We start from the raw sequence: 27,993 nt of genomic DNA, 5'->3' as shown, positions 1-27,993 counted from the left end.
GCCTTTGAGATATAAATGTTCTACCTGGTCTTCTCGAGGAACTTAGAACTAGCTCATGGAATGCAAACTTTAGGGAGGTAATTCTTATCAGGGGGAAGGGGCGGGGGAAGAGGAGGAACAGCAGCAGTTATTTGGAACTTAGGAGAATGAAAAATATTAAAAGTTTTTTCCACAAATATTAATAAAAGGTTTAGCCATCTGAGCAGGTAAACTTAATGTATTCTATCAGCCAGAAATACAATTTGGATCCAATCATTCTTTTATAAACTAGTAAGTTTTGCATTATTGTATCTATCTCATACAATAAAAATTTTAAACAAAAGCTGTATGATCTCTGCATCTGCCTATATATTGCTGTATGATTCTGACAGATGTGTGATGTTTTTCTACCTTCTGATGGCAGTGCCAAAATTAATTTGTAAAGAGCTCTGTTAATAGGCTCAAAAACAAACATTTATATAAATCAAGTATATGCTCAGAAATATAGAAACCAACCCAAATGTTTTTCAAGTTCATGTGCTCTAGGATAATCTTTGGTCAACAATAGCTAGTTTGTTGGTTGGTTTAATTAAAACAGGTATGTCTTGAGAGTGATCAGCATTAAATAGAATACTTTTATATTACCTAGCTTAAGTAAAGTCAAATAAGCTCATGTAATCTTTGTTACATAATTTGTTAGGAAACAAAGGTAACTTAGGATGATGGCTGCCTGTTCAACGTCTCATGAAATTTTCATGAGTAATCTAAACAAAATTGTTAAGAATAAGTAAACTAAAGAGACGTCAGTAAGATAAAAGTTTATAAACGCACTTTTCAACAATTACTATGCTTTATGGTATTTCTGCTTAAAAACAATTTCCAAAATCTTTTGAGTTACTTAAGACCTTAAAGTTGGACGAGATAAGTTAAATGATGGCTATTTATTGAACATCCACATCATTTCCAAATAAGATAAAATACTGAAACATTAATTACTAAACATAGGTTTTCCACTTTCGGCTTTCTTTTACAGAGGAACTAAAGATACTTGGTTCTACCCACAAACAGGTTTTACGCCACATTAAAAAACTTACCAAGAGGAAGGATATACTTCTAGAAATTGTGAACAGTGTTTCTAAATTTGTTACACTAGAATGCTAGTGTAACGGACAGTGCACACTGCTTACTTCTTAGTTTTCACTAGGAATAAAGGATTCTAAGGGTTAAGAATTCTTATAAATATATATAACTAGAACTACTAGAAATAATAGAGGTGAGAGGAAACAACTGTGTATCTGTAAACTGAACTGGATCCTGAATTCCAGTTTCCTCAAATATCTGGCAACGGCTCTCTAAACGAATGTTTCCAGTTTTCTCCCACTCTTCTATTTTGGGATCACTAAGAATGTGACTGCCCTTGAACTTCCTTGGAAGGGACCACACCAGGTCCTCCTCACTACCCAGGTGGCAGCCAGATTTCAAGGAACTGAACCTGGGTACACATCCCCCGATTGAAAAGGGCTTCCCCAGACTCCTGGGACGGCACACTGCAGCAGATGTCAAGTTACAACTGACTAGGGAGCGCCTCCCCAGAAGCAGATGGCAGCTTGCAGTGGACAGATCTTCCAAGGTCACAGATCAAGATCTTCATCTCCAACACGGAAACGTTGTTCCTTTTGCCTTCTTGCTACTTGCTTTTCCTCTCCGTAAACGCCTGGGAGGACAGTGCTCCTTCCCTCCGACCACTGTCGTGCATCCGCTGCCCAGGCCGCAGCTACACAACACACGTCCCGAGACGTTCTTGCTAAGGTGGCTTAGATACTAGAGTTGTGTTAGATTACTTGCTGGCTGAACAAGCAGGAGTCTGTGCCATAGCAAATACCTCCTGCTGTACCTGGATCAACACCTCTAGTGTCGTAACAAATACAGGAAATTAACAAACAGGCTGATGCCCCTTCAGGAACGTTCTTTGATTTATTTGATACCAACTGGTTTGATGCATGGGGGCCCCGGTTAAGGAGTATACTTCAGTCTCCTGTATTATCCTCCTAATTGTCATCATTGTAGAGTCCCTGGTGTGCTATGTTCTCTCAAAGGTCTTAAATGCACGTTCACAGCCATTGGCAGTACATCAGATGGTGTCTCTGTGCTTAGAGAAACAGAAACAGGATGAAAAATGAGATGAATAGCAAAAAGAAGTCTTCCACGGATCTGACATCACAACCCAAGAGTTTCACGATGAGACAAGAACAACTTAACTCTGTTGGTGGCTGAGAGTGGTGCTAATACCAAATTTGGGGTCAATCTCTCGTGTAGGAGAGGATGACCAAAAGGGAGGAATTGTTTAATTAATTAACCAAAGAGTCCATTAGACCGAGGTGGCTCTAATGGCTTGTCTGCCTAAGTAAGAACCCAAAATCTAAGCCTGTTGAGTTCCTCAAGGTTATGAAATCAAAATGCTAAGGACAGCCAATCACAGAGAGCCAACTAGGCTTTAGCCTACAGCCAATCAACACTTTACTTACTTCTGCCTTTTCTCTGTGAAATCCTCTCCCTGAGTTCCTGACAGTGTAGTATTCCTAAGCATGTTTGGTTTGGTGCTGCCCGATGCCCATAGCTTTTTGCTCAAATAAACTCTTAAAAAGTTTAAAGTGCTTCCGTTTATTGTTTAACAAGAGCACTTCCACTCTGAAGCTTTTTCTGACAGTCTCCCTCTTCCTAGGGAGATGTAAGTCCTGTGTCCCTTCTCTTCTGGACCAGCTTTATCAGAGCACCCATGAGTCTTGCACGTGCTTGCATGCTGCTCTGCTCCTCCTGAAATGTGTCCTCTTGGAGGCCAGCAGTAGTATCTGTATCCTACTGGATGTGTCTAGCATCCAGCACACAGGGGGCTCAGTACATATTTGTTGAATGAGAAGGGGACAAGGAGACATGGTCAAGAAATGCCTAATATTAATAGCAAGCATTTACCCAGGACTTATATGCTGACATATACACTGAATAGACTGATTTATTCCTAAGACAACCCTATCAGAAGCCAATGTTATCTTCATTTTAAATGTAAGAAAACTACATCATAGACAGACTTATCATTCGTCCAAGGTTACATCATACAAACTAGGAAGTGACAAGTGTGGGACTGGATCCCAGAGCCCACCATATTCTTTACCTTTACCCCCAAGAGGAAAAGGATGCTCCACCCACATGAGAGATGGAGCCCTCTTTAGTGGGTCCTAATCTGGAGAAGGATGGCAATGGGTGCTGCCATTGGTGAGATCTGTACCTTTTAGGATCCTGAAGGCTTTTGCATTCTTGGACTTTTTAAGGGACAGGGTAAAAGGTATTGCTTATGGATATAAGGGGTAGAAATGGTGAAAAGCAAAAGCAAGCATCCAGAGTTTTGCTCTGAAAGATTACAGTTTGGAGAGGAACTCTTCATTCACCAACAAAAAAAGTAAAAACACGAATACTTTAGTTACGGCTTAAATATAACATGCAATTACTTATGCCCCAGAGCTCCCCCTGCCATTTATAGGGAACAAGCCATCAAGATCTCATCCCTGATAAGCCACAACCTGAAGATGAATCATGGCTCCAGTTCTGACTTCTCCACTATATTATCCCAGACAGAGATCTTCTGTGTCTTTCCCCAAACTATCCCTTCTCTGAGAGCACTAATTCTGGCCAGGGAACCCATCACTCACCCAGGTCATTATGCCAGAAAATCTGGAATTCTTCCAAGCCTCCTCCTTCCCTTTCCAACTTCACATCCAATTGATCACTGAATTTTGTGGATTGTTTTATAAATCTGTAATCTATTCATTCATCCATTAAGTAAATAAATATTCATTGTGTGCCAGAGTGTGCAGTGATGAACTGGATCCAATTCCCTGCAGTCTTGCCTTCCTAAGCTTCAAGGAGCTGAGCAGCTTAAAGAGGGCATTTTGCAAATGAACAGCCCTCCTACTGCAGAGTAGTGAATGCAAGAAATGGAAAAGTAGAGGGCTGGGAGGGAACACTGGAGGGGTGTATCATCATCTAGAGAAGCCTGAAGGGTTTTCTCTTGGCCGCGTCCAAGGTGAAATGTGAAGGATGTGTACCAGGAACGCAGTGAAGGGGACGGCAAGTACAAATTTCTAGAGGCAAGAACCAAGCCCAGAGTGTAGAGAACTAGCAGTTCATGACGACCTCGGAGCCTCAAAGCTGGCCTCCAGCCCAGTCTTAATTCAGTAACTACACTACCTAGAGACTTTCCATTCCTCAAAAGAAAACAAACCCAGCACCATCTTTCCTGTTTCCAGAGGTTTGCCTTTCAAGAAGGGTCTCTTAGCATATGTCATTCGTTAATCAAGTATCCCCTGAGCATCCCCTCTGTGCAGGTACCTGCAAGGACAGGCCTTACACTACCTCTCACCTGTAGGGAGTTTTCAATGGATTGGAGAAGACAGACCTTGAGGGAGCATCTCTGCGAGTTCTGGGGATTGAGAAACCATGCGCGGAAGCTGAGACTTAAGATGTTCATAACTGGTAAGGACCTATCAGCCTCGCGGCTCATTGCTCACCCGCTGTCACTGGTGGGGGGGGGGGGGGTCCAGGCCTGTCACTTGCTTATCCTCGCCCCGATAATCCCCAGTGCTTTATTCACTCCTCCATCACCCTTCGCCCACAGCCCAAAGCCACTGCTCATCTAGACCCGACTCCAGCCCGATGTCCTCGCGCGGCCACACACCGCGGCGCGCGCTCTAAGGTGGTAGATGTGGTGCAGTCAGGGAGCTCCCGGAGGGCAGCCCCCGGCCGGCCTCCCCGCCGCCAGTGCCCACCCTAGAAGGGCTCTGTCTCGAGCGTCTCCCATCCCCGGACCGGAGAGCGCGCGTCCAGCGCGATAACCCCGTGGGCCCGCGTCACCCGCCTTTCCCAGGAGGACAGGAGAGGCCGCTCTGCGGGCAGACCTTGGCCACCGGGTCCCGGCTCGCAGCCTCCCCGGGGCCAGCGGGGATTCGCGGGGCGCGCTCGATCGGGAGCGCGCGCGCCCGGCCGCTCCGAGGTCCGGCAGAGGCGCGGGGCGGGCAGAGGCGGGGCCGAGGGCGGGACGGCCGCAGCCTCCGCCAGTCCCCGCTCCCTCCCCACCACCCCCGCCGCAGCGCGCCACCTCCCCGCCCCCACCCCCCTCCCCCACCGTGCGCGCTCCGCCCGCCCCGGAGCCTCGCCCTCCGCCACGATGAGCAAATGAGCGCGAGCGAGGGCATGAAATTTAAATTCCACTCAGGGGAGAAAGTGCTGTGCTTCGAGCCTGACCCCACCAAGGCGCGAGTGCTGTACGATGCCAAGGTGCCGCCGCGGAGGGACAGGGAGGAGGCGCGGGCCGGGGACCCCCGGACGGGAGGCGAATGCGGATGCGGGTGCGGACGGTGCCGCGGAGCTGGGGAAGTGGCGGGGCCCGGGCGCTCTCTGCTCGCGGCTCCTCGGCCTGCGAAGCGCCGGGCGGGCGACAGGGGGCGCTCGCGGGGCGCCGCGCTGGGCAGTCGGGGCCGGGGCCCTTCCGTTTCCGCCCGGTGCTCCGTGGGTGGGGTGGGGGCGGGCGCTGCGCAGGCGCTGTCGGAAACCTCGCGGGTGCGGTGTCGCGAGGCTGCGGCCGCGTTGTCGAGACGCTGGGGCCGCGGCGTCGGTCTGCGCACGCGAGGGCACTCGGGACCGCGCGTCCAACAGGCTGCTCGCTCGTGGCCTCTGCGTTCGGGTTAAATCTCTCCTCATACTGCGCAGTCTAGCGCCTCGTGGGCTCCCGTGCGACGCCCTGACCGACCGACCCAGGTCTTACTGCATAGCGTCACAGCGTTGGCCATCAGTGGCGACGTTTTTGCCCTGGGGCCCCAGTCATGTCTAGGCCCGACCCTTCCCGTAGGCCTAGATCCCCACCCGGAGGGCAGAGTCTTCATCCCTCAGGGCCTTGCAGCATTTAGGTTTTCAATCCCATGTCGCGTCCCGTGCCTGTCCGCCTAAGTCTAAGGGGCTCGGGGGAAATCGAGCCACATGTGCAGCTCCTCAGGTCTGGATGGCGAGAGGGAGTGGGCCTCGCAGGCCAGGGGTGGGGGCTGGTCCCTGGCCCCAGGTGTGTCTGGGCGGTGCTGTCCTTTGGGGGACTTTCCAAGCCCTGGTGGCTCTGTTTTACTTTCGGGCTCCGCCCCCGCTGTCCCTGTCTCTTTTTTCTATTTGCTGTGCTTCCTCCCTCCCCTCCTTGAGTCTTCCGAAGGGTGACACGCCCCATCATTTGCCCCAGACGTCCCCCCTGGGGACACCGCTGGGAGGGATGGCGTAATTTGCGAGCCAAACTGGCCCTGGACGCAGCGGAGCCCAGGAGACTACAAGTCCCAGAGGTCTCATGGCTGCAGCTCGCTTGTATGGCCTGGACTCTTTAGTTAGTGACAAATCGGCTGACCAATAGCTTCAGAAGCTGCATCCTTTCTCACACTCAGAGACCAATCAGGGGGTGATTGGAAGGATGTTTCCTATTTTTGAGGCATCCACTCAGGGAAAAAAATGGAATTGAAAGGAAAAATGTTTCAATCCAGCTCTCTGTCTAAAAAAGGAGAGAATGCTTTCTTTTCTTTTAAAAAAAGGTCTATGATCTAATTTTCCTGATCGAGCTTCTGATATTCTGTATGTTCTCTCGTTTGTGGACAATATTTCCTGGTTTCAGGTTGTCGATGTTATTGTTGGGAAAGACGAAAAAGGCAGAAAGATCCCAGAATATCTGATCCATTTTAATGGTTGGAACAGAAGGTGAGTGTACTTGTTAAACCGGACTAAAAATTGATCATGTCTGCACTGAAACATTGCAAACTTCTTTGTTAAGTTTTAGAAACACTCCTAGGAAAGTTTCATTTCCTGTTTTTGCTTTTTTATCAAACCTTGCCTACTCTGAAGAATGATTGCTTCTGAGTCGATTATATTTGGATTCTCTCTGGGTAATTCTGGAAACCCCAGTTTCTTCTGTGTCTGAATGAGTTCCTTCTTCAGTTTATTTGCATCTTTTTTGTGATTTTAAAATATTTAAATAGTTTTCTAAAATGTAAGTAATTCTGAGACACTTCCCTTACTATGAAGTACTGTTAGCATTTGTTTTGTATCAAACTGAAATACTGAATTTTACATACTTGTCCTTTTTTTGTTTGCTTAGCTGGGATAGATGGGCAGCTGAAGATCATGTCCTTCGTGACACCGATGAAAATCGGAGATTACAGCGTAAATTGGCAAGAAAAGCTGTAGCTCGCCTGTAAGAATACAAAAATCACGATATAAATGTTACTCAGTGTGTTTTCTTTTTGTGTTTAGAATTTTTGTGACTAAATAAGAGTTAAAAAATCTGATGGCCATGGTTTATTAAATAATTTTACATACTGAAAGGGTGTTAGTGAACAGTTTCTATTGTATTCTAAGTAACTGCTGTGCTTTCAGAGAGGTTGTTGTGTAGCATTCTGAAATGGAGATTAGCACTTATGTTTTAAAGTTTCGTTATTTCTTACGTTATTTTGTCTTATTTTTTACCTCAAGACCCATAGCAGTCAACATCAGCACTTCAGTTGTGTTTATCTGTTTCAGGAGAAGCACAGGAAGAAAGAGGAAGCGCTGCCGGTTGCCTGGTGTAGACTCTGTCTTAAAAAGCCTCCCCGCTGAAGAAAAAGATGAAAATGATGAAAACTGTGAGTGGCTTGACTCATCTTCTCTGGTTAAAAGGAGTTTTACCTTGTTCTTTCATAGCTTAGGATTGGGGGGGGGGAGATTCATTGGAATTATAGACAGGGAAACATTTTAAGCTCATTACATATAACATTTGCCCCTTTTGTTTCTGACAATTAAAGTAGCAGTCAGTAAGTTCCTAATCAGACCTCATCAGTTATGCACATGACCACTGCCTTCTCAGCTGGTGTCTTTAAACTAAACCTTCAGAGCTCCATTCTCATGTTTTCTTCTTGGTACCTTGCTTCACTTATGAATGCACTAGGGAACCACAGGATCCTAGGTGACTGAACACTTTCAGATCATTTACTTCTGTGGTTTTTGCATCCATTGAAATTGGTGTTTCTTCAAAATAAATTTCTGTTCTGAAAGGTACAGTATTTGTGTTCAGCATTTAAAATAAATGAAGGACTGCAGTTCTCTACCTGCAGTAAGACACACATGGCACCTTAAAGAATTGTAAATGTAAGGGTTAGGAAAGTATATAATGCTGGTTTGCCTGTTATTTTTTGTTTTGCCTAGCAATAAACAGTTCCTCTGATGACAGTGGTGAAGAAAAGGATGGAGAAATAAGTGAAGAAAGTGATATTGAAGAGAAGACTGAAGTGGTATAAAGTTTTTTTTTTTGTAAAAACTCTTTGTCTTTGCTATATATTTTTAGTAGTGAAATTTTCTAGTTGTGAAATGTTTTGTAAAAATACATTTTTTAACCAAACATTATAAAGTTGTACTTCATATTTAAGGGAAAATAACTCTTAAATTGATAGTTACTGTATGAACTGCTCCATGGCTCTTTATACCCATAAAGTGTTTCCACAAATCGTAGTTACTTCTTTCTTTCTACTGAAATTGTGAACTTTATTTTTATAATGGTGGTTAACTTTCAAATGGTGTGTATCAGAGTTTGGCACCTCTCACCTGCCTGCCTACAAAGCTAACGTAGATCCCACTGGTACACTTAAATTGAGAAGAAACAAAATAAGCATTTATAGTGTGGTTAGTGCCCTAAAACAAGTTAACTTTTGCCCTTTAACACACTTTTCATTAGAACACATGGCATCATTACTGGTGTAAGTGTCGAGAATTAACTGTGTTTGTTTCATTGTAGGCTGTTCTATGCTGGGTTTTTTTTCGATATAGACTCTTGACCTGTTTGAGGTAGTTAAAAATGGACTTGTGATATTGCAGAAGGAAGAACCAGAGCTGCACGCAAAAAGGGAAATGGAAGAAAGAACAATAACTATAGAAATCCCTGAAGTTCTGAAGAAGAAGCTTGAGGATGATTGTTACTATATCAACAGAAGGAAACGGGTATACTGCGAGCAAATATAAAACATGGATTTGTAATAGAGCTTTCATTTCACCATATTTTGCAATCACAGACTCAGACAGTTGAGAACCTTGGAGGAATGAAATTCCTATTTTAAGTTATGTGCTGAGTCAGGTTTTCAACTCCTCTGGCAGTAGTATTCTGATAATTAAAGTGTGCACGTTCTTTTCCAGCCCTGGCTGCTCTTTAGAATCTTCTAGGGAGCTTTGCAAAGTCCTGATGCCTGGGCTTCAACCAAGATGTGAAGAGGAAATTCATGTGTGGTGTTGGGGGCACTGACTGTGGATATAGTCTTAGAGGCTCCCCCGGGTGATTCTAATGGATCACTAAGCTGAGAATCACTGCATTTATTTTAAAAATTAATACTGTAATCTGCATGGGATATGATCAGTAGAAGAAAAAAAGAGTTTCAAAGCACATTTATTTTAAAGAAGTGTCTTCAAATAGAATTGGCTTTTTTTTTTAGTTTGGAAAATGATGTATACAAGACCACTGTTTCTTGGACTATATGGTTTATACAATGGGATATATGTATCAGATGTTTATATTTTTGTTAACAGTTAGTGAAACTTCCGTGCCAGACCAACATCATAACGATTTTGGAATCATACGTGAAGCATTTTGCTATCAATGCAGCCTTTTCAGCCAATGAGAGGCCTCGTCACCATCACGCTATGCCACACGCCAACATGAACGTACATTATATCCCAGCAGAAAAGAAGTAAGTGGGGAGGGAAGGTTGGCATCTCATGGTTCTCTTTGGATTTTAGAGAAGTGACTTCCATTTAAAACAGGTAACCCTGTCTCTGTTTCAGTTATGAATTCATTTAATACAGTGCTTAATGATTGACTTAATAACCTGTTTAATTTCAAAATATTATCCCTTTTCCAAAATGTTTAATAACTCTAGATATGTGATGTGGATCCATTGAATATATGCACTGCCTCAACACCAGGACTAGTTTTTTTTCAGTGATGTAATTTAGGGAGAAAACTTTTTTTCTTCCTCTGAGAAGTACTAAAATGGAGGATGAGAATTTTATTGAAGTTTGTTCACAAATAGGTCTTTATCTCAGTCTAAGTAATTGTCCTCATAGCCAGCCTTGTGACATGACCCAGCTGTCGTTGAGTCAGACAAGTAGATTATTGGAGTTAAAATAGGTGTTAGGAGTACCTCAGGTCCACACCCTTCAGCTCCTGGTGATTGGGGCTTGTCCGTCCTCTGCGGCACAGACTACTTGGGCTCCTTCTGTGGCACTGAACATACTCATTTGTGTTCAGTGTGGGTAGGTTAAAATTACTTGCTTACTGCACTTTATATTAGGGATATGTGTTCCCATTTAATTCTTTGCTGTCAGCATCTGCAGACTCTTTATTTTTTATGTGTGTAGGTGTAGTATGTAACATTTAAAATGCTTCCTTATTAAAAATGTGCAAATTCATTGTTGTTATTTTATTGCATCTCTCATCTCTTTAATCTTCCCAGTGTTGACCTTTGTAAGGAGATGGTGGATGGATTAAGAATAACCTTTGATTACACTCTCCCATTGGTTTTGCTCTATCCATATGAACAAGTTCAGTATAAAAAGGTGACTTCATCCAAATTTTTTCTTCCGATTAAGGAAAGTACCACAAACACTAATAGGTAAGTTGGCTTGCAGTTCAGCCATCAGGTATCAGCAATCAAATAGCTACATCTGTTTTTGAAGATTTCCATTTGATGCTACGCGACCAACATGTTTGGGGAGGGAGTAGATTACTGGTGGCTTCCTTTTTCGCTAGGTAAGCTATCATTCACTTTCTGAATGGTTCTCCTAAGTGAACATTCCAGTATAGAGAAGGTGGATTTGGGGTAGCTATCCCCTTCTTTCCAAAGACTATGGGGTGAAGAGAGCACACACGGCCTGTGAAGAGTAGATGTTGGTTTGAACTTGCCTCCCTCACTTGCTGGCTGTGTGACTTGTGGAGGTGCCTTCTGAGCCTCTTGTTTTGGCCTCTGTACAATGGAAAGAACATTTGCTTCTGTAGGTAGTTATTAAATGACGAAGTGCACGAAGGGCCAGCCACCTTTGGCCTTTGAGTAAAGGTTGGTTTTCTTCTTGTTCTGCTGGGTCACCACTTTCTTCCCTTGGTGACCAGGCATGCTCAAATCTCTATTCTTTGGGGGGAACGAACGTCCCCCAGCCTAAGTCTGTGCCTACATCTGTGTCAGCTACTTCCCTATCTCCCTTATGATTTTCTGCCTGAGAGAGAGAGTGGTCTGTTCTCATGATTTCCGCTCATCCATCTTTTCTTGCCTGTTTACCATCTGCCTTTGTCTCCCACCTCCCTTTGCTCCCCATGGACACCAACAACTCCCCACTTTGCTACGCCATGCATTGACTACCTTTCCCCTCCGCCCCTTTTCCCCCTTTTTTCCCAGGTCCCATCTCCTGGTTCTCTGCCTCATGACCGTGTCTTCTCAGCCAGCCTTTCTTCCCCATTGATTCCACCCCATTTGAGAGGCCTGTGTGACTCACTGGGGACCTATGTTGATGTCCCCATGCCCTATTCCAAACCTCGAGATTCCCAGTGTCTGGGGAGGACTGTGTGTTTCCACAAAGCTTGGCGGACATTTGTCACATTTCTAGTCCTACCAGTAGTTACATTGTGATGAGAGAATGTAGAATTCTTAGCCTCTTCCACCAGGGTTTCTCAGTCTTGGCTCGGCGGATGTTTTGAACCATGTCATCCTCTGTGGTGGGACTGCCCTGAGCACTGTAGGGTGCTGAACAGCATCCTTGGTCTCTACACACTAGTTTCTGATAGCACTTTCCCAGATGGGACAGTCAAAACTGTCTCCAGAAGGTGTCAGTGTCCCCTGGCAGGGTGGAATCACTACCAATTGAGAACCACTGATCTAAGACAAGTATAAAAAGGCATCGCAATCTTTGATGGCAGTGTGCCTTGAAGAGTTATTGAGAGGGTTAAAATAATTTAATATGTTTAGTCACTTTAAAATATATATATATGTTTAGTTACTTTTTAAGAAAATATTTGTTTTGGCACATTTGAAAGTGAAAGTTCCTCACCGTCCTGGAGTGGAGGCTGTGTTTATTGTCTGAAGGAGAACTTTGAAGAAACCCTCCAGGTTTTGCAGAGATGCTGCAGGCCGGGGCATGTGTGATGCTTTCCCTTCTCTTCCCTAGGAACCAGGAGGAGCTCTCTCCAAGCCCACCTTTGTTGAATCCATCCACGCCACAGTCCACAGAGAGTCAGCCAACCACAGGTGAACCAGCTACCCCCAAAAGACGCAAAGCCGAGCCGGAAGCCTTGCAGTCTCTGAGGCGGTCCACGCGCCACTCTGCCAATTGCGACAGGCTGTCTGAGAGCAGCGCCTCGCCTCAGCCCAAGCGCCGGCAGCAGGACACGTCCGCCAGCATGCCCAAGCTGTTTCTGCACCTGGAGAAGAGTAGGTCCATTCCCCAGTGCCGGGAGGCTGGGGAGAGCTGACGTTGACTTGGTACTTGGTCTGGGCCAGGCACTGTGGTCCTGTAAGGGGTCCAGCCAGCCGGAGGGGCTGGGGGGAAAACAGGGTGAGCACACGGTCACATCTAGAGTCACATGCTCAACTGTGGCAGTTCGACTCAGGAGTTTGGCACACCTGAGGCTCATGAGGCATTTTCCCTCCCTCGTGAGCAGCCGGGTAAGAGAGGACAGCCCCCACGCCTTCAGCTGTGCACTTGGATCCTTGGCACTGACTGATTCAGAGTTGGCTAGCCATCACTCCCCATTTCCTCCCTCTAGCCCTAGTCTGCCATACTAGGCAACCACTGATTACTTCCTGTCCTTATGGATTTGCCTCTTTGGGGCATGAATTCATATCAGTGGAATCATACGATGTTGTCTTGTCTGGCTTCTTTCACTTAGCATAATGTTCTCAAGGTTCATCGTGTTGTAGCATGTATCAGTACTTGATTCTTTTTTTTTTTTTTTGCCAAATAATAGTCCAGCTACTGTTGTTAATAATAGTCTTATTGTTAAAGATGAGTAACTTCTCTGCTTTTTGTAACGGGTCTTCCAGCAGTCTTTGAGTAGTTGTGTAATTTATAAGGGAGTAATTACCATTTTTTCTTTTTGAAGAGACACCTGTACATAGCAGATCATCCTCGCCTGTTCCTCTGACCCCTAGCAAGGAAGGGAGTACCGTGTTTGCTGGCTTTGAAGGCAGAAGAACTAATGAAATAAATGAGGTAAAGAGTTTGTGTCTGCTGTTTATTCCCAGTGAGTCCTTCCTTTTGTGATTTCTTAAGTCCTATTGGAGGAAATCGGGTTTTCTTAGAAGTGTTGTGTTGCTCTTGCTGTGAATATTAACAGAATTGTTTGTGTTATGTATAATGTTGTGTTTATGGTTTCGAGAATGATAAAATGGTTAGGATTCCAGCCCTACACTTAACATTCATCTTTTATTTCAAGTAAGTGCAAGTATTGAAATGCAAATATTTGCACTTTATAGAACAGTTACCAGCACACTTTTTCTGCAAAGGCCAGAGAGTAAATATTTTAAACTTTGCAGGCCACACAGTCGCTGTCAAGACTACCCAACTCCAAAGCAGCCATAGACATTATATAAATGAATTAGTATGCTTTGTTCCAACAACATTTTATTTATGGACACTGAAATTGAATATCAGATAATTTCTGTATGTTATGAGGTACTATTCAACTTTTGGTGTTCTTCTGACCTTTTAAAAATATAAAACCTATTCTTAACAGTAATACTAATATCCATCCCTTTGAGGGCATGCTGGATGCCAGTGTTGTGCCAAGTTCTCGACCCAAGTTCTCGAGAGTAACTTTACCACCAGAGTTCCATTTTACGAATGGGAAACTTCATTTTAAAACTCTATTTTTAGGGCCAGTTAACTGAGGCAGGCAGTGAGTGTCTGAGGAGTTCGGGTGATGTCTTAGTCCCCTGGGATATTCTGTGACTCTCACCTAGGAGGTGGGATTTCCTTGGGAAGGATGGCTTTACTAGACAGAATGTTTATGGTGGGGGTTGGCAAACTTTTCTTATAAAGGATCAGATTGTAAATATTTTCAGTGTTGTGTACCAGTGTGAAGTTAGTGTGGACAGTTCACAAATGAATAGGTGTGCTGTGTGCCCCCAGAATGCATTCATTCATGCTGGTAATTGAATTTCTTATGATTTTCATATGTCGTGAAAGGTTATTCATTGGATTTTTTAAAGCAGTTAAAAACATAACCATTTTTAGCACAAGATGGGTGGATTTGGCCCAAGTTGACTGGCCCCTGATAGAAAACCCAATTTGGGTTACAATGATGTTAAGGCAAGGTTAGGAAATTCCTAGTACAAGCAGTTCCTAATCTCCCATTTTTCAAACAAGGCCCTGCAGGTGTTAGTATTCAAGGAGAATTTCTTTTAGAATACAGCTGAATATTTAGGCACATCTGAACATTCCCACTCTGGTCACTGGTACCAGGCCACCATCTAGTGGTTATAGGTACAGCTGCAGGCTCTAGTGAAAAAGGAGGATTTCTGGTAAACGGTTGAAGTTCGGCAGGCTCTCGGTGATTCATGAGACCTCAGTGCATTCCCGCCTCCGTAAGTGCCTCTGTTGCAGCATGTTATAACTGAGACTTGCATCCTGACCACCGTTTGCTGCCCCACTGCATCAGGGCAGGATCTGGACTCACACATTCCTGGTTAAGATCACAGGTGGTTCTCAGGCACACCTCAGTTGAGAATCCCTCCATTTGAAACCTGTTATTTTCCCCCATAATGCATCTTTGATAAATAGGAGATGAGTCGGTGCATTAAGATGCAGAATTGAGTGCATGAGGTCCACTGGCTTGCTGACTAGCTCAATGACTTGCTTTTGCACACACATGTGCTTCATGCCTCCAGTGGTCGTAAATTCCCCTTTGTTCACTTCAAGTACCACTGTTGAAACAGTTCCTGAGCTTCAGCTTTGTGCACCAGGGGGTTAGGTGCTAAGGATAGTCTAAGGATGCTGAAACTATTCCTGCCCTGAGCCTTCCCCAGCACAGAAGACTAGCAAGCGAGGCAAGGAATGAAGCCGAGACCTTCGGCACAGAGTCATACAGAAACATGGTGGTGCTAGTTAACTTCTACAGTTTTGTGTCATTCAGTGGTCTACATCAGCCTTTCTGGGGTTGTGTTGGCATTCCTCTGCTTTGTCTTATAGAGGATTTCCTTTGGCCCTGCTATTTCCAGATTAAATTTGGCACAGCCCAAAAAGCAAAGCAGCAGCTCAGTAGAATAGTTTTATAATTTGCTGAAGTATTTCTATGGAAGCTCATCAGAGAATTTTGAAATTCAGCTCTTTAACAAAAGCCCCCAATCCACCCACAGTTCTGAAATTCAAGAAGGAAAAGAAATCATTTATCAGGGTTGAAATCTGTATTCACTTAATTCAGTGGGTCAGATTAGTTTCCAAAGTGAATCTCACATAAAAGAAAATTAGAGAATCTTGAAACAATGGTAACATTACTCAAAACATCTTTGGATTGCTTTTTACTGCTTCGTTGTCTAATACAGCAGAATTTCCAATAAAGGAAAAGGGGCAAAATGACCAAGACAGTTAAAGCTAATTCATAGGTAGTAGCTATTGAAAAATTAGAAAATCAGGTATTTTCCTAACCTAATTTTAAGTCTTCTCGCCTCACTTTTATTTATTTTTATAAGCTTGTGGTTATTTTGATATAGGGGCATATTTTTTCCTCTGCATACAATTTGGCTTAATTTTTAGGTGATTCTTTAAAAGCGTCTCCATGTTGCCGAGGAGGGTGGGATAGCTTTAGAACTTCCACTTTGGTTTGTTCCACATTTGGTTAAGCCTTCCTGTTTTCTGGTCCAGCTGTGAAGCAGCTCCTGAGGTGCCAGAGGGAGGGGAAGCTTGAGGGCAGAAATGTGACACTTGATTTGTGATGTCTTTCTGCTGGCCTGAGAATGTCAAAGCATGTATATTTCTGCCAAGATTCCAAATGTACAGACCTGTTGGTAATGAAGTGTTAAGATACAACTACAAAGCACTCAGTTGTGCTTTTCCCAGGTTCTCTCCTGGAAACTGGTACCCGACAGTTACCCCCCAGGTGACCAGCCACCACCACCATCTTACATTTATGGAGCTCAACACTTGCTGCGATTGTTTGGTAAGAAATCCTGGTCCCTGCTTTCTTCCCCCCCACCCCCTTTTTTTTCTGCTTTGATTTTAACACTTGTAGGCTTATGTACATCTTGTGGTAATTTTAGGTTCTAAGAAAAATCATTGAGAGTTGATCTCTTAAAAAAACACTTGAATGAATCTTAAATTTCATAAAAATTGTGTTTGTAATATTTGTACCACTACTCTGTGTTCAGTAAGGGTTTTGGTTTTATTTGGTAATGTTGATGTAAATTTCAGTTTGAATTAAAGACGAAAGGAGACACAGAAGATCCCTGGGTGTGGCCCACTCGTCAGAGCCTGCCGATTTTAAATGGTTTTACTTTTATTTTTCATGCAGTGAAACTTCCAGAAATCCTTGGAAAGATGTCCTTTTCTGAGAAGAATCTGAAGGCTTTACTGAAGCACTTTGATCTCTTTCTGAGGTATTGTTACTTGGTCAAAACTCACCTCTGCCACCTTATGTATGGCTTTTCTGAGCTCTTCAGCAGGCCTGGAAGCTAGCTCTGTGGTATTTTAAATGGTAACAGCATTACCTAAGGTGTGGTTGGTTCTAACAGTAATTGTAACATGGGAGTTCTGGGCTATTCTTTTTTTATAGTTTATCTGGTTTCTAAGTGAAGGGTATTCATTGTACAGAGATAAAATTTTTTGTTAACTTGGATAACCGTGTTGAATAGAAAATTTTCTACAGAAGTGATTGAGATTGATAATAATTTAACTTTACATTTTTTTATTCATGAGTACGCTAAATATTAGACTTCTCTTTGTTGCATATGCATAAACTAACTTAAATATACAGGTATAATTTTAGTGTCTACTTTGGAGTTAAGGTAAATGACCAGTTGACTGTGCTGATAGTTTGTGAATTCAGAGAAAGTTATTGTTTCCTTCAGCTGACAAAGCCAGTCATTTTGTTATGTCATAGGGTCATTTGCCCTGAGGCTCTGCCCTCCCCTCACCTTTGGACCCCGGCCTCATTTTATGCTGTGGCCCAAATCTCCCACCTGGATGTCTACTGACCAGTTCCTCTTGGTGCTCAAGGCTGGTTGTCCCCCTGCCTCACCCAACCTGTCCTATCTACCAGACCTTCTTTCTTCATTCTCTCTGGGGTGGGGGGTACCTTTTCCGTATATTTAGGCCCTAACCTGCAAGAGCTAATCAAGTAGGATTTACCAGAGTGCAGAACACTCCAGCCAGAGAAATGGGTCTTTGAGTTTTTGAAAGATACTTAGGTGTGGGTATTTTGGATAAAGTATCTATGAGTGGATTTTGACTTTATAACATTTTATTAGAAACAAGTTTCAAAATTGCTCTCTTCCCCTCTAGCCTCCCCATCAAACAAACCCACAACTGTATTTGGCATAAAAATTGTGTAAGCTGAAATCAAATAATACCAAAATGAGGTAGCTGCAAGTTAGCATAGGAGAGCCTGCTAATTTTGAGATATGCCCAGTACAAAATAGGAATTAGAGTTTTAAGAAGTAACTTAGAAGGGTTTACAATTAAATGTAGTACAGTTGAACAACACAAATTTGAACTGTGCCAACCCACTTATATGCGGATATTTTAAAATAATAAGTACTATAGTACTACATGATCGATACAGTTGGTTGAATCTCTGAATTTGGAGTAACAGTGGATATGGGGGGCCTACTGTAAGTTACGCAAGGATTTTCGACGCCCCTAATCCCCACATTGTTCAAGGGTCAGCTGTAATGGGTTTTGTTTTGTTTTGTTTTATTTTTTATTGAAGTACAGTCAGTTTAAAATGTGTCAATATCTGGGGTACAGTATAATGTTTCAGTCATACATATACATACATGTAATGGGTTTTGAAACTGTAGCCAAAGACATCAACTAGAGAGTCAATGCATCAATAATTGCTGTAAAAAGGGTATAATCAGAGAAGAAAGAGCTCTCAAATGAATTTGGACTCAGTTTTACTGAAGAAGGTATTATATTAGTAGAGGTTTAGCCTTACCTTTTTAGGAATTTATACAGGTGGGGGGAGGCCAGGGAAATAAACACAAAGCTAATGACTTAGCTCAGCAGTTAATGTGGCCTAGGCGAGAATGTTTTAGCCCTTCATGGTGAAGTATTTGATACTTCAGGGACAAGATAGCATCCCTGTGTTACAGATTCTTGAATGACTTGCTCAATTTTAGCATCTGCCCATCTCAGGCATAACTCAGCCTTATTTATGTGTTTTGATACTGTAAGCTGGAACTGTAGCACCTTTTAGGACACAAAATGCTCTTTACTAATTAAACCATCCAGTTTGGTTTAACGTAGCCCATGTAAGTTCTGTGAATTTCTCAAGTAAAATTTATGGAGTTTATAATTTATTTTTTATAGTTCATTTTTAAAACAGGAAAATGTAGAGATAGTCACTAAGGCCTTTTTGTACAGAAGTGTTTATAATCAAGGCTGCCACCCAATGGAGTTTAGGTTCTATTTCTGTTTGTACACTTGATAGTGAAAGGATTCCAGTGAAGTAGTAATTAAACATAGAAGCTGGCTATGTGCAATGAAAGTAATCGGTATATAGAAATCAAGATTATATTCATTATTTTTTTCTATCTAATACAAAAAAAGTGAAATGTCAGAGTGGTCGGAAGTTAAGATTTTGCTTCCTAGTATTTAGTCTTTACTGTGGTGATCATCAGGGCTATTTTTTTCTTTTTCCAGGTTTTTAGCAGAATACCATGACGACTTCTTCCCAGAGTCTGCCTACGTTGCTGCTTGTGAGGCGCACTACAGCACGAAGAACCCCAGGGCGATTTATTAAGGTTTTGATGGTTGATGGTTCTGGAAGAACAGCTTTTCTATCTAGCTTTGCGTTCTGAGTTCCCAGTAAAGAACTAGGGAGTTGGTGGGCCTTCTTTACAGAGTGGATGCAACACCCTCCCTCGGGGGGCTCAGGCAGAGGCAGACCCGTTTATTTGAGTTGCTTACCTACTGTAGTAATTTCTGTTAAGGATTACTTCTTAGGTGCCTAAACAGGTTCCAACATTTGACCCTTGCCACATGGTACGTGTCATCTGTGATGGCAGGACGAGAGCAGCTGTGTTCACAGTGAAATGTTCCTGACAGTGTGCATAGGTTGGGCTGTTTCAGTAGATGTTGGAGTTATTTGCTAGTGATAACTACATTTTTTAGTTATTTGTTAGCATTAAACAAAACTGTTCTGCAAACTGTTTTCTACTTATGATGAGGCTGAGCAGCTGCCCAACAGATTCTAGTTTTGCTTGGAAACCGCGAAGTAGTCCCAGAATATTTTAGAGGGAATTAATATTGATGGCAAAAGAAAATTTGCAGCTATGCATTTGCTTGTTACAGTTCCTTTTCCTTAAAACCTTATTTTTGATTAATTAAATAAAGCAGTGCCTGAATGTTTGAGATTTTACAGCTATACTTGATTTTGTAATGTTATGATTCCCTTTCTGTAAAATGTTATTTTTGGTGACCTAAATAAATCATTGCCCATCTTGTTGGAAAGAACCAGGAGAGAGAGTTTTCACTCTGGCCTTGTCCTCTTCTCTTTCTTTATTGTAGAAGAACTGTAATGTAACCTCGATTCATAACTTTTTGCGTTTATTTTGTTTTACCTGTATGCCTTTTTTGTTAAGGCCTTTTGTTTTCCTTTCCTTCTTTGATTTTGCCTCGCTTGTCAGCATGACTAGAGGTGGTTACTGGAAGCTGGTAGCGCCTCCCTGTCTTATTACTGCGCTCCGGGCTGGCTTGCGGCCAGCACGATTATCCTCCTCCATCATTACCGGCTGATGGTCTCTGAAGTCACCCTTCTAATCCTCATCTTAGTCTCTCACAGGCCTACCCCATCCCCTCTTCCCAGGATGTTTTAGAAAGTTCCAACTCTGGTTAAGGGGTCCCAGTACTGTACAAGCCTTGAACATAGCATCTGCCTTTTCTTGTAGCTCAGCTTAGTTGACTTTAACTTCCAAAGATCACTGGACATGAGCGACAAGGGCCACAGGGAGTTTTAAAAGATCTGTAAGTAATTCCATCAGAGAGACTTCTGTACATACTGACCAGTGAGAATTAGCACCTCTGAGTCGAGTAGACATTGTCTTAGTGCACCTAGTTGCTATAAGAGTCAGGTTTTGGTTTCTGATCTGGCGTAGCATTTGGGTTCGTGCTAGATTTCCTCTCCATTTGGTTTATGCACTACTTGTTTAAATCTAGTGTACCTGCAGTATGTTCACAATTGTTGAAAAATTTAAAATCAGTAATTATTCATGGCCTGGAAAAGAAAAAATTTTCTCTTAGAAGAATCTACTTGTTAAATATCCCCAATGAAATAATACAGACTCTTCTTTGAACATTTATATAGTTATATACCTTGAGTTTACAATTAATGCATTTTCTAAATAATAAAAAATTATTTTTTCCCCAAAGGCATTTCTTAATCACAACTTCCCTTAAGTTGATCATTTGTAGCTTAGGTTGATTAAAATAACTGTTCAAAATATTATCATTTTATGGTATATTGTCAATTTTTAGATTGTTACTTTCCTAAACCGCCAAACCTTGCCATTAAGTATCACATCATTGTATTAATGTTTTCCTTTTAAGTCATTTAAAGATGTATTGAAAATATTCCAATAACTTGTATAATAGATCCTTGTACTAGGACTTTGAAAAAAAATGTGAGAACAACCAAAAACACTTCTGAGCTGAAGCAGATTATAAAGCATTCCAAAGTATACTGTATACAAAAAAGAAAAATCTATCATTTTACAAAAGTTGACGTCTGTCATTAGATTATGTTAACAACTCTCTGAACATTTGAGCAAGTGCTTTTACCCTGTTTTGCCATTATTTTCTTAATGACTCAGTGGCCTCTGCCCTTTAATATTTAGTCAAAGGTATGTTTATCTGAATATTTATTGATGACCACCCAACTGTAGTACCCAAAACTGCTAGGTATTGAAGAATGAGTACGAGTAAGGCTTTGGTGGGGGGATGCAGTTAAGAGAATCTCTACAGCCATAGACCATTGTTATTTTTACTAATCAAGTTCTATATTAAGGAAGTGTGTTACTTTAATTACTTACTAATTTTAAAAAGTATAATGTAACCATAAATAGCAACATTTCCCAAAATTAACCTTCTCATTGCCCAAGAAAGAATGGATAATTCTACTCTTCACTGGCATGTGGATGTCAGTTTAAGTTTTCTCTGGTTATAAAGTCTGGCAAGATGTTGTTAAGGGACTTGATATAGATTGGGAAAAGGAATTTCAAGAACTTAAAATTAAAAGCAGTAACTTGGGGAAATCGTGTGTATACTCCAATGAGATGCACTCAATAAACCAGTTAAATCTTTTTTGTTGTTGTTGTTCTTTTTTTAGCAATGCAATTGGTGACACACTTTTTTCTAGCTTCTGCTTGTCTTGTGCTTGAGCCAGAGTCTTCAAGATGTCCATTTGGGACAAATCCTTAGGTGGTGCATTTTTAAGATGATTGAGTTATGTTGTTTTTACCTGATTTCAGTAAAAAACAGAATGCTTTTCTTTGCCTCTCTCCCCCATGGAATACATGTTCTAAATTCAAAGTGAATTTGTAAATGGCCATTTCTTTGCTTCAACTTTCTCTTTGGTGTAAATAGTGGGACCAGCGAGCACAGTGTAAGTCTCCAGTGAAGGTCTTCAAGGCCTGGGATGATGTGCTTAGCCAGCTCCGCTCCTTCTGCACATTGACTGGCGCATGAAATAGCAGGCTGACCCAGATCATCTTACTGAGATTACGTGTTGCCAGTGTTCCTCTTGCATCAAAAGCGTATGTATTACATCTGTCCTCACGTGGCAAGGAATTCAGTTACTATAAATGGGTGAATAGCAAGAGTTCATGTGTTGTTGAACAGTCAAGTTGTGGATTCAAGGGTGTGTATGGTGGGGATTTCTGAGTACACAAGTTTCCAGCAATGATGGATCTGCTTCAGAAAAAGAGGATTAGGGTGTGTTTGCTTGGTGGCTTGCGGTGTAAGCCTCCCTTAATCTCTGTAAGAGACCACTGCCAAAATGTCGACCATTCGCTTAATGTTTGAGGGGATAGAGTTGTGCTTTTGACCTTTTGTGGAGTTGGATTGCCAGGCTGAGACTGGCCTCCAGTCAAGCAGGGAAGGAGCAGGGATACCCCAAGAGTTGGAACATCAGGTTCCTGTGTTTTTCCACTCATCAAAAGGAGTCCAGGAGGAGGCAGATACAAGTCGCCATGTACTGTATGATTCCATTTATGCGAAGTGTCCAGACTAGGCAAATTATAGGAACAGAATGTAGATTAGTGGTCATCAGAGGATGAAGAGAGGAGGGAATTGGAACTGACTGCTAATGAGTCTGAAGGAAAGGGTGATGGAAATCTCTGGAGTTAGTAGTGATCATTGTCTCCCCTCTGTGAATTTACTAAAAAACACTGAATTTGACACTTTTAAAAGGTGAATTTTATGGTATGTGAATTATATCTCAGTTAAAACAGGGAGATCTAGGGATTGGCTATGCCTAAAACTCGAAGAAAAGTATATGATGAAAACTCATTTTTGAGAGCTGAAAGGCTCTCTGATCTAATACTCCAGCATGCCTGCTTTCATGCGTCATTGCCCAAGGCAGGCAAGCTCCTTTCCTCACTCCACTGACTTCACACTTCACCTGAAGGTCAGCAGACCAGGTGCTGTGCCTTCATACAGCTTCCTTCGTAGCTAAATAGGGAGTTGGCAGACCTTCAGACTTCTTTGATTCCCAAATTCTTCTGCATGGCAGGGCATAAGAAATAACTATATCCTGATAGTCTGATGTAAGCCCCCAAAAGATTCATAGAGGGGTTAGTGATAGCAAAAGTCACATGAATTAAGAATAATGTAAACCATAGCCAGTTCATCAAACAGGGCTTCTGGTTTGGAATTTCTTTGCAACATCAATCTTCATCCTTCCAGAAGGTCATGGAAAATCATAGGTAGTAAAGTGCTTGACTGTGTTTTCCTGTTGATTTGTACTTTTCTCACTCAGATTTACAACTTTCATCGGAATGATTTAATAAGTCATCTGCTTTGGCACAAGGTAAATTACACCAGCCTGCAGGTTCTACTTAGTGTTCAGTCTTCACTATTGTAAAGGTGACTTTTTGAGACAATTTCAGGTTGTCGGTCTCTCTTATCCAGGAAATAATTTTGGGTGAGATGATTTGTGAGCTGTATAGAAACAAACCTATTAGAGTCAGAGGATGAAGGCTGTTTAAATGTGTTTGGGCAGTATGTAAAATAAAGTCTGAAAACCAAAACGCTCTATTAGAGGGAAAACCCAGTAAGATTTTCTTTTGATATATGATAGTCCATCTTATCTTTTATATTCTGTAGCACATAAAGCTTAACCAGTCAGAGCATTAAAACCCTTTTTTAATCCACTGCGTTTTGGGGCGGTTTGCTATGCAGCAGTAGCTAACATTGCAATGCGCCTTTGTGGTGTAAAGGTTTTGTACCCTGATCTATGGAACAGCTCAAACTTCATTGCCTTGGCTGAATGCCAAAGTTCTGGCATGTTCAGAAGCCACCAGCTCACCAAGGGAACGTGTATCTGCTCTTGCTCCCATTCAGGTTTCAAGGGAGAAAACGGATAGAGACAGCAACATGTCTTTGGGATCTTGTCGCTAACACGACCTGGGTTTTATTTTGTAAGAAATTTAAAGTTAGCAGAAAACTAGAAAGGAAAATATAAAATATATTTTCACTGTAAAATTAACAACTGTGTTATTTTATATGATTGGTTTCCAGCCACTGTTTTTTAAAAAAATGAAACATTTTGGATTTGTCTAAAATTCTTTTTATCATTACCTGGATTTCAGTCCCCTGCCCTTCTCCCAGAGGCAGTACTACCCTGAGTTTGGTGTAGCATGGACAAATATTGTACACATGGAACTTCTTGTTCTTTTATTTTTCATCATATTTTAACTTGTAATAGATGCATATTTACATATACATACATATGTATACACACATATAACTACATCAATTTGTGTTTTTACATAGACACATTTAGTTTGTCTTTTAACTGCTGTATAAAAGTCTATCACATGAATATAATACCCTGTATTAATTCCGTTACCATTGTTGGGCCTTCAGATTGCTTCCAAGTCTCCCTTTTACTAACAGTCTTTCAAGGAACAGTACTTGTACATAGTTCCTTGTATTCAAATGCCAGTCTTTCTCTAGGTCATACACCCAGAATTGTTGGATGGTCAGACATGTGCTTTTTCACATTTTCTAGAACGTGTTACCCCATTAGACAGGGACCTGGCTTTACAAGAGTTCCTGGGTGTTAAGTTTCAAGTTGTCTTGCGACAGATTTTTAACACAGGGAGCTAAAGGAAAACTGGATGAAAACTTGAAATCTCTTTGAAACATCCTCCTCATTACCACATCTCACATCGAACCCTCCCCCACAAAAGTGTTTTTATGCGGTATTGGGGATTGTTTTTTGATGGGCTCATAGCAATCAGAAATAAAAAATTAACTTCCCAGTGGTAAAAAGCAGGGTAGGAGGTGATGGTCTGCTACTTTGCTCACTAATTGGTTTCCAGGGCAACTATTAATGACATTATGGAAAGGGGTTGATTGGTCATACAAGGAATATTTCAAATACTGTGTTGAATGGAGCAAACACACCACATTAGATAATTTGAGGAGGTCACAGGTTCATAATGCCAACCAGTTCTTTTGGTTTTCTCATTTGAGAGGTCAAGTTTGAAAACCTGCATTTTACCATACTGAGACATGATGTGGTGAACATACCACGGTACAGTCAAGGTTAGGTCAAACAGTATTCTCTATAAACAGGGGAAAATTACTCTTGCTGCCTAAGGAATAAGTAGCTAAATGTTCTTAGATTTTACACATCTCCTGTCAAAAGTGAATCAGTAGACAAGAAGCCTATCCTCCCAAGAAATGTTCTTCCCAACAAATTGTGTGTAGCCTTTGTCCTTTGGGTTCAGTCCAGACCCACTGATCATGATAGGATGATGTCAGCATCAACCTATTGCTTTCAATGTGTAACCATATCTGAGAGCTGCCTGAGGTTTTTTGATTTATGTCAGGTTACGTTAGCTGCTCAGTTTAAAATTCTTAGAACTGGCGATAAGAGTTGCTGTTTGTAGACTTAATACTGTATCATGCATTTTGTACAGAAAAATGAGAAATAAAACTATTGGAAAACTACATCCTTGTCCTCAAAACTTCCAAGCCAGACCCATCACAAAATCATGATTTAAATGAGTCTGTTAATGAAGTAAACTCCTGCTTGCTCCCAGAAATCACTGTAAAAATAGCCGATGCTAGGTTTTTAGTTCTTTCCTTCACGATTTTTGGAATCAAGGCTCTAGCTTTGAAGATACCCAGCATATTTTGTACCCTCAAGGGAAATTTTATAAAGAGGTTTCAGATGTTGCCAGTTTTTCGGTGATTATCTGGCAGTTCCAAACCCACCGCTCTCTGCTATGCTCTGTTTTGCTGAAAATGGGACTCGGCAAATCCCATTTTTCCTATGCTGCTTTGCTTCCTGTTTCTGCCAGTAGAGGGCACCAAAGAGGGAGGCCTGAGGCAGGGAGGAGGGGCTTCACCCGGGCCGGCGTGCTCTCCTTGTCCCGGAAGCGGTGGCGCTTGCCCTGGCGGCAGCAGCTGGGTGCAGCCCACACCTTCTTTCAGCAGTTCCAGAAGCTGCCTCGTGGGAGGCGTCCCCTTCCTCAGACGCCCCTCTAAACTCCCAGGCCCAGCAGCAGCCGGGTAGCAGCGCTCCCTCCTTCACAGGTATCAACACGTCATACACACTTTTAAAGTTCTTGATACGTTTGCCAAATTGCTTTCCAGACGAATTACTGTGATTTACACTCTCATTGGGAATGTGTGAAAATGCTTCTAGAAAGCCTGCTCCCAGGCAATTGTTGTTAATTTACTCATCATTGACTTCTACCAGTTTTTTACGTTTAACTCGAATTCAGTGGCTCCCAAATGCTAGTGGAATTTGAATGGTTGCCACACAGAGTGCGTGGTACACGTAGCCTAAAACATGTATTATTCTTTCACAGATAAAGTTTTCCAACTCTGACCTAGATTTTCAACTAGATTACAATTGCGCCTGCCTATTTTTTATATTTTCAGAGTTATTTTTCAGTAGCTGTTGTTAACGCCCAATCTTAACACTCATAATTTCTTTAGGAGGCAGTTTCCTCCTTTTTAATTGATTTTATTTGTCAGAGGTGACCATTTTATGTTTTCTTTTTTCCCAAGAAATTTGCTCTTGGATTTATCAATAATGTTGTATTTTTGTTTTCTAACATCTTTTATTTTATGCTTTATTTTCTTCATCCTACTTAGACTTAAAATATCATTTTCTAAAAATGGTAAGGTTATTATTATTGTTATTATTAAACTAACCAATGCTCATTTCTTTTAAAAATCACATGATACTAACATTTTCAGCCCCCCAAATAAAACCAAGTTAAAAACTAAAAAGCACAGACACATAAAAGCACAATTAAAAAGAAGGACAAAATCATGGATCATCCCACCACTATAGCAGGTTCCTAGTCATTTTGGAGTTTTTTCCTCCTAGTCTCCTCTTCCAGGCCCTGTGTGTTTCAATGGTTAGTTGAAGTCCTTTTCTTCTTTGAGATTTAAATTAAATTTGCCTGAGTGCCCTTTTCCACACTCCATGGGAAATATAATCCCCTGTTCCAAGTTTTTGTGACCCCAGGAGGACTTTTCTTCTCATGTCTGTATGGTTTCTTCTTCCTCTCCTCAACCGTCTTCTCTTTTTTTCTGGGAGTAGTTACCAACTTTGATTCTTTTTTCGCAAGTTGCCTCTCACCAGCAGACTTAAGCTCAACAGCTATAGTTTAGGTTTCTGTGATGTCTTTCTTTCTCCTGACCTGTTCTCTGTTTAATAAGACAAGTAGAATGGGGGGAAAAGTGCTTTTTGCAAAGATGAGATTCTATACAACAAGGACCTACTGTAGAGCACAGGGAACTAGATTCAATATCTTGTGGTCACCTATAATGAAAAAGAATATGAAAAGGAATATATGTATGCATGTCTATGCGTGACTGACACATGATGTTGTACACCAGAAATTGACACATTGTAAACTGTTTATACTTCAACGGAAAAAAAAAAAAAAAGATGAGATTCTGAAACCCCTGGCACTGAGACAGTAGATTGGGAAAAAAAAAATCTTTCCAGAATTTAGAGTATGATTATATTTTGTGTCTTACTACTGTTGCCAGATGACTTCACTCTTTCTTAGATGATTCTCCATGTCTTACCTGTAGTTTAGGAGAGACATTTTTCATCCAGCATACTCACACTGCCATCTGAAGAGAATGCTGTTTCTTGCTTTTAAGATAGAAAAGAAAATGATAGAGCTGGCTTGTTTTAGAACAATTTTTAGATATCTTAAGGAAAGTTTTGAAATACTAGATGCGACCTCACAGCCTTAAGTTGAGTGAGTTCACTTCTGGGTAATGACAAAGTTTGGTGGTTTAAAACGGCAGTACTCCTTCTCATCCCCCGGTCAGTTCTGTAGACTGAGTTGGGCAGTTCCCCGAGGTGTTGGCTGTGGCCCCTCCTGTGGCTGCATTCAGCAGAAATGTCCCACATGGCTTCACTCAAGACTGGCACCGTGGCTGAGGTGCTTGCCATGTCTGCTGACTCGTGGGGCCTCTCCTAGCAGGGGAGATAGAGGTACACGTGGTGACTCC

The 27,993-nt window shown here is 42.0% G+C and overlaps 1 protein-coding gene across 3 annotated transcripts; it reads left to right on the top strand.

Moving 5' to 3' along the window:
* Nucleotides 1-5,158: 5,158 nt before the first annotated feature.
* Nucleotides 5,159-19,734, top strand: MSL3 (MSL complex subunit 3). 3 transcript variants are annotated; one of them, XM_031445949.2, is made up of 13 exons: nt 5,159-5,307; nt 6,674-6,756; nt 7,154-7,249; nt 7,576-7,676; nt 8,236-8,321; nt 8,902-9,024; nt 9,604-9,764; nt 10,530-10,688; nt 12,232-12,494; nt 13,166-13,275; nt 16,120-16,219; nt 16,571-16,655; nt 18,922-19,734. In XM_031445949.2, exons 1-13 carry the CDS (start codon nt 5,206-5,208, stop codon nt 19,019-19,021), a joined length of 1,569 nt encoding a protein of 522 aa, XP_031301809.1. In that variant the 5' UTR covers nt 5,159-5,205; the 3' UTR covers nt 19,022-19,734. The 3 variants fall into 3 exon arrangements, 2 of the variants coding, with proteins under 2 accessions (XP_031301809.1, XP_031301810.1); XM_031445950.2 differs by lacking the exon at nt 5,159-5,307 and adding an exon at nt 5,352-5,378; XR_010379261.1 differs by lacking the exon at nt 16,120-16,219 and having other exon boundaries at nt 18,922-18,948.
* The last annotated feature ends 8,259 nt before the right edge of the window (nt 19,735-27,993 follow it).

This window comes from Camelus dromedarius, chromosome X (genome assembly GCF_036321535.1).
Source record: "Camelus dromedarius isolate mCamDro1 chromosome X, mCamDro1.pat, whole genome shotgun sequence".
NCBI classification, from domain to species: Eukaryota; Metazoa; Chordata; class Mammalia; order Artiodactyla; family Camelidae; genus Camelus; species Camelus dromedarius.
This window is presented reverse-complemented; position numbering and strand designations above follow the sequence as displayed.

What these genes read in the sequence shown, in the direction of transcription:
- MSL3 (XM_031445949.2), top strand. Translation starts at nt 5,206, where the DNA reads ATGAGCGCGAGCGAGGGCATGAAATTTAAATTCCACTCAGGGGAGAAA. An exon ending in TTTAATGGTTGGAACAGAAG is followed by an intron (nt 6,757 to 7,153) that starts GTGAGTGTACTT and finishes TTGTTTGCTTAG; the next exon opens with CTGGGATAGATGGGCAGCTG. An exon ending in ATATCAACAGAAGGAAACGG is followed by an intron (nt 9,025 to 9,603) that starts GTATACTGCGAG and finishes TTTTGTTAACAG; the next exon opens with TTAGTGAAACTTCCGTGCCA.